This window comes from Platalea leucorodia (assembly GCF_965183815.1).
Source record: "Platalea leucorodia genome assembly, chromosome: 7".
Lineage (NCBI taxonomy): Eukaryota > Metazoa > Chordata > Aves > Pelecaniformes > Threskiornithidae > Platalea > Platalea leucorodia.
This window is the reverse complement of record NC_138829.1, coordinates 20,529,022-20,541,269: the sequence shown is the minus strand read 5'-3', so window position 1 is coordinate 20,541,269 and position 12,248 is coordinate 20,529,022. Positions and strand designations below refer to the sequence as shown.

Here is a 12,248-nt window from a genome sequence, read left to right as displayed (position 1 = left end):
ACAGCAGAATAATACAAATGTAGGAACTGCCAGATTTCAGAAAGGAAGATGATTCTTCAGCTCACCCTTTGGGAAGTGAAGGACGAGAAAGGATTGGAAAGCGTGGAAGGGAAAGAATGAGGGAAGATTTCTGAGAGCCCTCCTCAGGTGGAGAGTCCAAGGAGTCTCTAAAGACAAGGTACGTACAGATAAAGAAAAAAAAAAACCTGAACTTAATACAGGCACGCATAAGAGTTTTCAGCAGCAGGACCAGATGACAGGGAATCTTGCGTAGAGATAATCAGAAAAGTTTTTTTGAGGACTTTACCTATTAATAAAACCATGTTGTGGTGAAAGCGTTAAAATAAGTAAACCTAGAGACTGACATTCAATGCAGAACTATAGAACTGACGTTATTCAGATAGCAATGCACAAGTCCCACAAATGCACTACTTCTACCCATATTTCTTATCCCTCTTAAAAGACAGCCAGGTTTACAAGCTTAGAGGTATGAGGTCTACTCTATTCCAAATTAATCTTACTCTTCTAAAATAAATTATCATTAAACACACTAGCGAGTCATCTGTGGTACAAAATATTCCATTATCTTTCCACTGGTCCCAGCAAATTTTGGACCAACCCCTCCATAGCTATCTTCTCATGTACAAAGAAAAGGAATAGAACATTCGGGAATCATGCTTTTTTATGACAGACTATTCACTGGCTCTCATTCTCCATTCTTTGACTGAAGTAACTTAACTGAAGGAAAGCTGTATCAGTGGAGTAGCTCAAATTCCAGCCCTTGATTTACAAGTTGGAGACCAGCCCATTTAAATTTAATTTGATGAATTGTATTAAATTTACTTTGCACTGGTGCTACTTGAGCTATACGGATTCCATGGATATCGAAAGGACCACATACCTCTCAGCTGTCAATCCAGCACATTTCAGGAGTGCTTCACATATACTTCCCGCCCTTTTAAAGGCCTCTAGAGTGTCCTTTCAGAGCAGTTCACCCAAACCCAGGCCAAAATCCCAGTGATTCCAATAGCTCACAAACATTCTAGCAATAGTAGCCCCCAAAGGAACTGACGTCTGTCACAGCATTGAGATCCAGCAGCAGGGGCCAAACACTATTACTTTTGGTAAGATTTCAGTATTTAATATTGTCATAAAGCAGAATATGTTTGAGAAACTGGTGATAAATATCTTCTCAAAAAAGATTAAGAGAAAACCCCCAAGTCATTAATTACCACCACCTAAAAAGGACAGTAAAGACATTACAGAAGTTACAAAAGATTTCACTTCCCAATGGAAGCTTCAAGGGCACCAAGAGTTCTGCTAATGTATTCTACTTACAGGCTGCATTTATTTAGTCTGTAAAATTTGTGTCTAGCCACACACATCCTCCACACATATTTTGCTGTTTCCATATCTTCCTGCCAAAAAACAAAACCAAAATTTGCATATTAGGCCAAATATGCATACCCTTCACTTGCTTTCCAAAAAGCCCCTGCAATTTTTAAGATTAAATTAGGATTGACCAATTTCGTTTTAATATAACTTCATTACTGTCACCAGGTTTTCCCCAAAAGTTGCTAAATATATAAAAAGTAGTTTTTATCCTTCCAGTTAAATCAGTAGTCTTAATTTGTGTTTTTATTTACTGATGCCTTAGTGAAAAAATAAAAGTAAAAATCTACTCACAGTTTGGAACTGGATTGTCTCTTCTTTGTTTGCCAGCTCTAATGCGAAAAAGGATTTGTTGTGGGACATGTTGGCAATATCATGCCACCTGCAGACAAAAGGGACAGAACATAACTGGCAAGCTCTGCTTTTCAAACCACAGAAAATGCAAGTGAAGAACAGAGCCACCACCAAGAATATGGATAAATAAAAAGTTCATCAATCTATCTGAACAAGTTGCAGACCATCACTTCCATATCCATTAAATGACTGCTGAAAGGAAAATATGTATGACTAACTCTTTTGAAGATGCACAATATGCGCAGTAATAAGTTTATTACTTGTCTTCCACTTGACATTCTTTCAAGTGTTGTTTTTTTGTTTTTTTTTTTTTTTCTTAAAAGCAAACCATACATTCTAGGAAACAAAAAAAATCTACACTAAAAAAAGCCATTGAGGCATTATTATAGATATTTTCTAGAACTCTCTTGCATATTGACAAATGAGAAAGTTAGATTGCAAGAAATATAATACCATATATTTATTCAACTTCTTGTTAAATATAAATGTAGTTTGATCAATTAGTATTATGTTAGTGTAAATAAAGCCTGTATCATTGATTTATTAAAAGAATATTCTTCAGTGCACAAACACAGGGAAAAAGCATGATCTACATACAGGACTCTCTCTAAAGGTATTTATACGACTTCCATTTTCATTATATAGATGTGGCTGGTAGCATTTTCTATAGCTACTCACCATCATATGCATGAGGTAGAGAAACATTAATGTCCCCATTTTGATGGAGAACAAAGACCCCTCAAACTTAAGGCGTTTGTCCATAGGCATTTATTGATGCAATCACAGAATCATTAAGGTTGGAAAAGACCTTTAAGATCATGGAGTCCAACCGTTAACCTAACACTGCCAAGTCCACCACTAAGCCATGTCCTCGAGCACCACGTCTACCCGTCTTTTAAATACCTCCAGGGATGAGGTATGATGATGCCCACTTCCCTGGGCAGCCTGTTCCAGTGCCTGACTACCCTTTCAGTGAAGACATTTTTCCTAATATCCAACCTAAACCTCCCCTGAGACAACTTGAGGCCATTTCCTCTCGTCCTATCGCTTGTTACTTGGGAGAAGAGACCGACCCCCACCGCACTACAACCTCCTTTCAATTATGAAATTACTTGAACCAATCTGAAGCATAACCCAGCCTTTGTAAATTGTACTAGTGGGTCATTTGTCTACGCTTTTTTGCCACTCAAATACCATGATATATCTATCCCCAGTAGAACTGCCCGTAGTCATACAACAAATAAGTAATAGAGCAGAAAACTGGATCCTGAAATTGGAATATGAATATTTTCTGATGCTCTCCAATGTGCAACTTTTTTCTTATGTTTACACAGACACTGCATCCACAATTCTTTGGGAAATGAAGCTAAATGCATCAACAAAGCTTTATTTCTCTCCCCTATGTGCTTGGAAAGTCAGACAGCAGAACTGTTGTTGCTTCATTCTGCAAGGAAGCAGAGTAGGGCAATTCTACCACTCTATAGAATTAAAAAGATCTTGGTATCAGCTCTCCTATCAGCAGTAGAGATAGAGATTTTTGTGAAGGACAGTTAACAGTACTGAATTTATAAATTCTATTAAACAAAACCACTAACAGAAAGAAGCACAGTTGCTACTTTCTCTAACCCCAGAAATTCACCATGAGTTCCAGTAACTGTTGGACCACAGGATTTCAAGATTCTGTTCATAGTCAGCCAAAAATTCAACTCTAGAAGATTAAAATTCACTAAGAATAAAGCCTTTCTTGCTCTAGCGATAACTACAGATTACTAAGATTCATTAAAAAAAAAAAATCTTGATATTTATTTTTTTAAATTTATTCCAATTTCTGTCCAAAGATGCCCAGGCAACCCCTCCTGAAGTCAGTGGGAACCAGGCCATTTCACATGAAGACTGAATTTTAACTGTTAGGTAAGTTGCAGACACACCTATGTCTACAATTTAACTATTAGAACATTAAATAATAAACTAAAATAATGTATGAATCAAAAATAATGAAACATGTTATCATGTGACTCTCCTCTATTTGTTTTATATATAATATATGAAAGGAACTCCTGGATAATTTTACAATTGAATATTTCTAAGTAAATTGATGTGCCCATCTCAGGACCTAAGATGTTCTATTTGCAGAGAATCGCTCCTTTTTGACTCAATAGATGTTTTTCAATGGAATGTATATTAAATGTTCATCTTTTAGAATTAATCTGGCTTAAAGAGATTCATCCTGCAGTCAATACATTGAAAAACTCCCATGGACTTCAGTATTCACTGTAGCGTGACAACTACAAGACTATATGTAAAGTTTATCAAATGAATAAATAGACATCATATCTAGGAGGCATTCAAGCTAGTGAGGAACACACATAAAATGTGAAGTGCACGAAGATATTTTAAGAAAGAACAGTACTAACCTAAATACAACAGGCGGACGACCGTTTTTGTGTTTCACAAAGATACCATCAAGACATGCTCCAATGAATATGTCACTTCCTTGGCTGTCCTGTAAGAAGTTGCAAAAAATTATGCAAATACAGAAAAAAGTCTTTGAAAGCAAACTTACATGAGAAGCAACTACTTTTACAATTCTGGGTGAGAAAAGGGGTGGTGTGGTTTTTGGGTTTTATTTATTTTTGGCAGGAAATAACCCTTTTACACAGGGGGAAAAAAGCAACCGAGACAAAGACCAAAGCCCTGTTTACCTTTGCAGGATAGGTCTCTTCACCATAGCCCTCCATTCTCTCTACTTCTTGCATATATAACATTTCTGCGTCAGGAGGAGTAAGGCCTCTACAAATGAAAACAATGATCAGCTAGTACCGTGAATAAGAAAAAAATCATCTTTGTTTTACCCTGACTGACACTGTCAAAGCTTGAAAAGTATCACCAAGACATCCAGGCAACCCTCAAAATATGCTGTTTTCATCTGTACCAATGGCCGATATACTTGTCTTAGCCATTACACTTCGATTCTAGTAACTTATTTCCCTCAGGCATCTCTAGGGGTAAATGGCAACAAAGACCAGTTAAAATTATCATCTCTGATAATGGCAGACAATTATCACATTCTTCTTCAAATCCATCATTGTCACCATATTTTCTCACTTTACCAGAATGATTATTCTGGCACACATGTTCAATATCTGAATTTCCCCCCTATTGCAGTATACATGTTTAGGACCAATATGAAGTTTGATGCTTCACATTTCAGGAAAGAGAGTCTCGTTTTCTAAATGCTGACAGAGTTTTAACTGTAATTGTTTGAAAACATGAGAAGGACAAGATCTGTAAGTAAAGGTAATATTTTTTTTTAATTAGACCAACTGACAAAGACAGTTTTCTCACAGACTTGCAGTAGTGTCACAGGGATTAAAACTCTGTGTTTCCCTACCTACCTCAGCTGATCTCATAAAAGATACTATCTCTACCTGCAAAATCCTGTCATGCTCATTCTTATGTCTCTCAAAACATCTTCAATCATCAATCTCTCTTTTTTTTCACTTTTTCCTAATGTCATGCAGATTAAGTTTTCTTTGCTGAACATTAACCGTGCAATCTTATTATGAAAACATTTCAAAGACAAATGGATTTGAAATTTACAAACTGCAAAACAATACAGGAAAAAATAATCAGTATTAGTCACAGTCACATTTTTCACTGATGAACTGACAACAGAGAACTTAACTTTCCTTTGTCTTGGACTACTGCATCTTAGCTACCTTTTACTTAAGATCATAAGCACAGTGACTGTCTCTACATTTCTACTGCCCTTAGTATCTGCCAATGTTGTTTATCAAGAAACATCCTTACTGGGGTCACAGCATCACATAAACAAGTTTCAGAAACATTATACAGGTGAAGCCACACTAATTGTGTCCTGCATTCTTAATTTTTAAGCAGAATCCTCTCATTTATTTTAACTGTCGTTCTGTTCTCTTTTCACTTTCATTCAGCAAAAATTCTTGTAATTTTAATGCAGATGTATCAGTGAAAAAATCATTTAAATGGGAGGTGAAATTAGTCCAACTGTCTTCTGAGATTCCCAACTTCCTGAGCTACTGAAGCAATCACATCAAAATTAAGCAACAAAGAATTTTAGAAATGTTACCTGTACTTCTGATGTAGCAAGGCAACTTTCTGTGTCGCTTCTTCCAATATTTTTTCTTCTTGTAGCCAACCCTTAAGGTAAGATAGCATTTACAGAATGAAATACAAAAAATTCTACAAAATTAAATGGTTATAGTTTCTTTACGCAGGCGAATCAACCCTCCACTCTAGTCTTGGAGCTCAGATGCTGTAATATGCACACAAAGAAAAACAAAAAGCACAAATGCTGTTTTGAAGTGGTTTTACTTGCTTTCCCATCTCCACCTCAACTTTCTTTTCAGTGTAATATACAATAAAACTGAAAAGATCTTGCAACATCTTTGCTTCTGTGTAATATAAGGTATCATATCTCACTCCAGTCTCAAAGAAAACCTTTACTGAATTTGACAATCTGGGGAACAGTAAGCTAGATGGATCACGGAGTCTTTAATAATGATTTGCATTTACCAATCCAAAGAAAGATTTAAACTTAAATTTATCAATTTAAAGTTAAGTACTTACCACTGGAAACAAAGCAAATCTTTGTAGAAACTCCTGAGATTCATACTGATCATAGTCTCCAAAATCAGCTACAAAATAAAAAATTTCTTGGAATCAAATATTTGTAACGAAATGATTCAATACGTGATTAATTGCAGCAGGATCTCCCCAAGTAGCAAATCTCCATCCTATTGAACTATGATCTGAAAGTAAAACAATGGAACAAACTAACCAGTAATGTTTATGAAGAGGAAAAGTAAAAACACATCCCATCTTTTTACCTTGTTCAGAAAAATTGATAACACTCCCTGTGGAGAGGAAAGGAGAAGAAATGATAAAACAATCAGAGTGCTGCTCCAAGTTCCTTGGGCTTTTATTTGTTTGGTTTTTTAATCACAGAATGGTTGAGGTTGGAAGGGGCCTCTGGAGTTCTAGCCCTAAGCAGGGTCAGCTACAGCAGGTTGTCTCAGAGCCTTCTCTGGTCATATTTTGAATACAGAGGATGGAGACTTTACAACTTCTCTGGGCAACCTGTTCCAGTGTCTCACCACTCTCACAACAGAAAACTTTCATTATGTTTAGATGAAATTTCCTGTATTTCAACTTGTGCCCACTGGCTGAGAAGAGTCTGGCTCCACCGTCTTTACTCCCTCCTGTCAGATACCTAATTACTCGCAGTACAGCGCCGGCAGACTGCTGTAACTTGCAGCTGGACTCAAGCACTGCACAGAGCAGCTGGAGCGCCCTTCTGCTCTCAAGCCTTCTAGAGCTCCCTGCACCCAGACATGCAGAAAGCATGACCCAGAAGCCTTCCCAGACTCGGGGGCATGCTCAGAAGGGACTTAATAACTCTTCTGATTTTAATCACAGTTTTGATTTTACATCATGCAACAGGCATCCCAAGGAATTTGCCTCTTTTCCTGTTTCCAGGAAAAAAATTAGCCAACGTTTCAAAGAAGAGAAATAAAACAGTCTAAATTGGAAAAGTTATGCACCAGTCTCACAGGAGAAACTGTGGAACAGCAGCCTGTACGGAACGGCTGCTCCCAGAAATATAAACAAAATCCCCAAGCATACAGATCCTATTTACATTACCACAGATTCTCATCCATAGTAGTATAATTTTAGAGACATTTAGGAACCAAATTTGTGTTAAGCATTAACAATTAATATGCAAGTTATTTATGATGAAAGGGGAGAATTTGTGACATGCTACACCAACCACAGCACTTGAGATAAAGCAGTGTTTAGAATTAGCCTATTGTAATTATTTCAAATACAGATCGTTCTTGAAACCAGTTCATTCAAAACAGCAAACAACTGCTTCTGTTTGCTCACCAGCTAAAATTAACTAACCTACCTGGTATAAGCTACTTCAGTCATCGGAGCACATTAATTTAGAACCTGTGTTTTTTCTGAGTTGTTTTTTCACTGTGTTATCAACACATACAGTTTCTGTCTTATACAAGACTGAAAAAGGAATGTGAAAGCTAAAAGGATAAATATTTTCCATCTGGAAAGAGGATTATATTGAAAGATTTCTATAAACAACTCACTGAGCAGAGAGACATTTACACTGTCCAAAGATATGAAAATAACAAAGCAAGATTTTGTCAGTTGAAGACCATTAAATCCTGGCTTGTATTAAACAGATTCACTGTTATATAAGCAAGGCACTAATATAATTCACCCTACTCCACTGCTAACCACATTTTCAAAAAGCGTAATCATCATCTTTAATGTGATACTACCAACACATATAATCAAAAAAAGACAAAAAACCTTAAGTTGTATGTACTGCCAATGATTTTAAGTCCCTTTCAATTTTGGCAGATTTACAATTGCTGTTAGATATACTGAGTGGCATTCAGTGTGAAGCAATATAAAAACACACTAAACAAAGCTGTTGCCATGAAAAACTTTTATTTTGAGAGATTTATGATTGAACAAGCATGTTAGCAGGGAACACCAGACATGATCAGGACAGACAGACTTAGAACTGGTGGTTCTCTGATGTATACTCTATCCCGTCTAACCCCAGTTAGGAAAAATAAAGCAGCCATTTTTATGTAGGTATCACAGAAACGGGTCTTCAGGAGCAATTTGAACATAGGGATTGTTAACAGTCTTGCACACTAACTTGAAATAATCTTAGGTGTTAGGATATTTGGGAGAAAAAGTGAAGATACAAGTACTACTGTACGTTCAAATTTGCTTATTTATTAAAACATGTATCTTTCTCTTGTTACCATCCCAGAATAAAGAGTCTTAATTAACAGAAACAGATGAAACATCTGTCGATGTAAGCAGACGACTACAGGCTTTGCCCTCAAAGGAACTCCGATGTCTAGTTCAAGCCCAACTCCTGAAACTATATGCTAGATAACCAGGTACACCTCTGAGGACTGCACAGAAATACCAGCAAGTTTGGGGCCACTGATCCCACTGTCCCCCCTCCTCAGCCCATATGACAAAGTTCTAAGGAGCAAGCCTTTCATAACTTACTGAATTGGGTCTTTGAGTGACAAATAGAAAATATGCAATAGAAAATATATCACCAAAGTTTCTAATGCAACATTAGCTAATTGGCACAATTGCCTTACTTACCCTGAACAGCTAAACCAGCCAGATGTATTGCTTGTTCCAGTGTGCAAGGAATGTTGCCCTCCAAGATATCTTTCTTTAATTGCAAATAATACTGATACCTACATGGGAAAAAAAGAAAAAGCTAACATGGGCTTCTTAATTTAAAGAGTGCAGATTAACATGCCTGCGTTTCCTATTCCTCTCTGCATTCCCCAGTTTGTGTGGAGGGTAGTCTTCCTCATCATTCGGACCCACTATTTCACCGTCTTTGTTAACTCCTCCCTTAGCTTTCACGTAACACGGCAGAATCAAATACTGCTACCTCTTAAAACAAAATCTCCACCATTTCTATCTACTACCATACCCTCATAAATTTTTAATTTTTACCTCTTCCTTCTTTAATATTCTTATTATCTGCTCTTTACAATGTTCAGTACACTGCTACTGTCTTGCTGCATTCTCTTCCAATACATCTAACATCGCACATCCCTTCAATCACAATAGTGACTTTCATTTCTGCATTACAACTTCTGAGTACATTTTGTTCTCACTTTCAAGGCATCATTTTTTTTCCTTTAATTTGACCTTTCCCTGGGACATCTCTTGTACATGCAACCACTACTAGCTGTACCATTTGTCCACAGTCTGAACCACTATTTTCTTGAATTCTTCTACCCCTTTCAGCCATCTATGGAACGCCCTATCTTGAGCCCAAAACACCTCAAAACTCAAAAATGCCATTATAGCTACACAGACTTTGCCAAGAAGGACATTCGTCTTCTGTAAGTCTAGTTTTAAAAGGTTCTTAACGTCCTCATATCGTATGTTAACTCTCATGAAGTAAGGCTTTAATAATGAGAACATGGAAGCATGTGCTACAATTCATTCAGTGAAAGAAGAAAGAAAGGTCAGGAAATCTCCACAAAAATTTGCATCAGGCTAAAAGATGGCTCATCCTTACACAACACACACAAGAACAGCTGGGACTAAACCCAGGCCTTAAAAAAAAGGAAAGGAAAAAGCCACCACATATCAAGGCATTTGGGGAAATAAATCTTCCCAGTCAAGCAGTAGAATGTAAGCTCTTTCCATAGAGCTGCTATTAAAAGTAAACATACAGATGAAGAATCTTGACACTATGTCGTGATAGTACAAATACCATCTCTTGTCTATGAAATTTCCATTTCCTGGTATACATTAAACGTGCAAATTGTTTAAACATGCTCAATCTCATCTATATTGAAAAGCCATGAAAAAAATCCACAGATTTCTGAAACTAATTCAGACTCTGACTATGGTACAACAAAGCAAGTACCATCCTCTAGGACCTGAGTATAAGTTCGTCACATAAATTCCTGCTTTCTACGTGGCAGCACACTGCAAAATTGCTGTTAAAGCTCCAGCATAAACATCATATTCTTTAAATAAATGCCAGAGAAGAATATTCAAGGTTTTTCAGGCAATTTAGCTATCAATGCAACACCATGACATTTATCTTACTCTAATGCATCCTACTACACCAACAAGCGCAGAATCTGAACCAAAGATTTATTAAGAAAAAAGGACAGAAGAAAAAGGAAAGACCACTAGAATGACTTTTTAAGCCAGTAAAATTACTGAGAAAAACCCCAAAACTTCAGAGTTTTCCGAAAGAAAACAATCTTACAGAAATTACACAAAAAACAAAAACTAAAGCTGCCAGGCATTGAGCAATACATTACAGCACCAGCGTCTGCACCAAGAGGCTTATCTCCCTGGAAAGCTATCATACCAGAATTACTGGGAAAGGCCTCTGGCAAGGTATTTTAGCACCAGAGTTTATATAAAGACAGTTTCATGTAAAAATGAAACTCACATAAAAATTCCACTCAAAGCAGGGCCAACTTGAAGTTACCAGCTTAAATGGGTTAATTAATGCAAGCACATATTTCTGAAATAACCAATATATGTTTGTAATCCAGTAGCTGGTTTTGTACTCATTTGCCTGTTAAAAATAATAATTAAATCAGAACAACTATACGCATTAAGACACTAGAAGTCTAGTATAGGCCCATAGGAATAACTGGCCAGTATATACGCTCAATTTTACTTTTACCCTGCAGTCAGTACAACTTATGTGATGTTCCCCAGATTCACAGTAGAAATGGATATATGATATCAAAGCTAACATCCATCTTCATTGCCCAGTGACACACAAAAAAAAAAAAATCACAAGCTGAAGCTTAGCCTCTAGGTTGCCAATGCATTGTACTGAAAGTACAAAAAGTACTGAAAGCAAAATAAACAAAACCATCGCTCAATAAAATATGCATGTGCTTTGTGCAGGATGGACATCCCTGAAAGCAAACTATGTCTCTTCAAAAGAAAAATAAAAAAAAAGAGACAAAAACATGAAGGGACTAAAATAATTAAAAATCTGACCATGCAAGTATGCCTATTACTGAAAACAGGTTTGAATAGGTTCCTAAAAACATCAGAAAGTTTGTTGTTTGCTTAGTTTATCACATATTTTAAATATTCAAAAGGGAAATAAATACACAGTTTTACCATAAATTCTGCCTGAAATAATTTCCATTTCTATAGAGGTGGGGGAGGGGAAAGCAGATGATTTTTAAATAAACCATACATTTCCGAATGCTGAAAGCAGAATTACAGACACATGTATGAAGTTTACCTGGTAATCTCCTGCTGAAGCTGAGAAACAGTAGGCACATAGAACACTACTCCAAAATACACAGTTGGCTCCAAGGCATATTTGTCCAGCTGCTTTTTCAGAGGCTTGTCCAAATCTACCCATCTGCGCTGATTCTGCTTATTATAATACCACAGACTGAAATATGTAATCTGAAAAAGAGGCATTTCAATGATGAAAAAACTTAATATTGTGATATTAGATAAAATATATTGTATGAAAGTCTTGCTACTTAGAAGTAAAGGTTTTAAAACTCTGACTGAGGCTATGGGTTATTGGAAACTGGAGAGATGTTTAATATCAAAAGCAGACATTACTTCCAGATAAGCAATCCACATACATAAGGTCCCTCACCTAAAACATTACCAAACCTACTCTTTATTTGCAAACAGTCCCTGACCCTGTTGTGGCAACTCACAGATGTTAATAGCAAGCATTTATGTGTGACAGGAAAACTACGGGAAATGAGGAAGGCAAATAGAAAATGCCACTGAACAGAAGGAGAGCAAAGTACGGCTTCTCTGGGGAACCGGCAGGCTGAAGGACATGGGATGCTGAAGGACAAAAGAGTGCAGGACAGCTGGTCAATCAAAGACAAGCTCATTAAAGCACATGTATGGCTCATCCCACGAGCAAG

General features: G+C 36.8%; 1 protein-coding gene across 1 annotated transcript in view; it reads right to left on the bottom strand.

Annotated features, from left to right (window-relative positions):
• PTPN21 (protein tyrosine phosphatase non-receptor type 21) overlaps positions 1-12,248 on the bottom strand; it is a 43,962-nt gene that overhangs the window by 16,146 nt on the left and 15,568 nt on the right. The window contains exons 3-10 of the mRNA XM_082317702.1: positions 11,594-11,763; positions 8,941-9,038; positions 6,355-6,422; positions 5,855-5,925; positions 4,449-4,536; positions 4,161-4,249; positions 1,687-1,774; positions 1,339-1,418 (exon numbers count right to left, since the gene is read on the bottom strand). Coding sequence (XP_082173828.1) covers positions 1,339-1,418; positions 1,687-1,774; positions 4,161-4,249; positions 4,449-4,536; positions 5,855-5,925; positions 6,355-6,422; positions 8,941-9,038; positions 11,594-11,763 — 752 coding nt within the window. The remainder of the gene's footprint in view (positions 1-1,338; positions 1,419-1,686; positions 1,775-4,160; positions 4,250-4,448; positions 4,537-5,854; positions 5,926-6,354; positions 6,423-8,940; positions 9,039-11,593; positions 11,764-12,248) is intronic.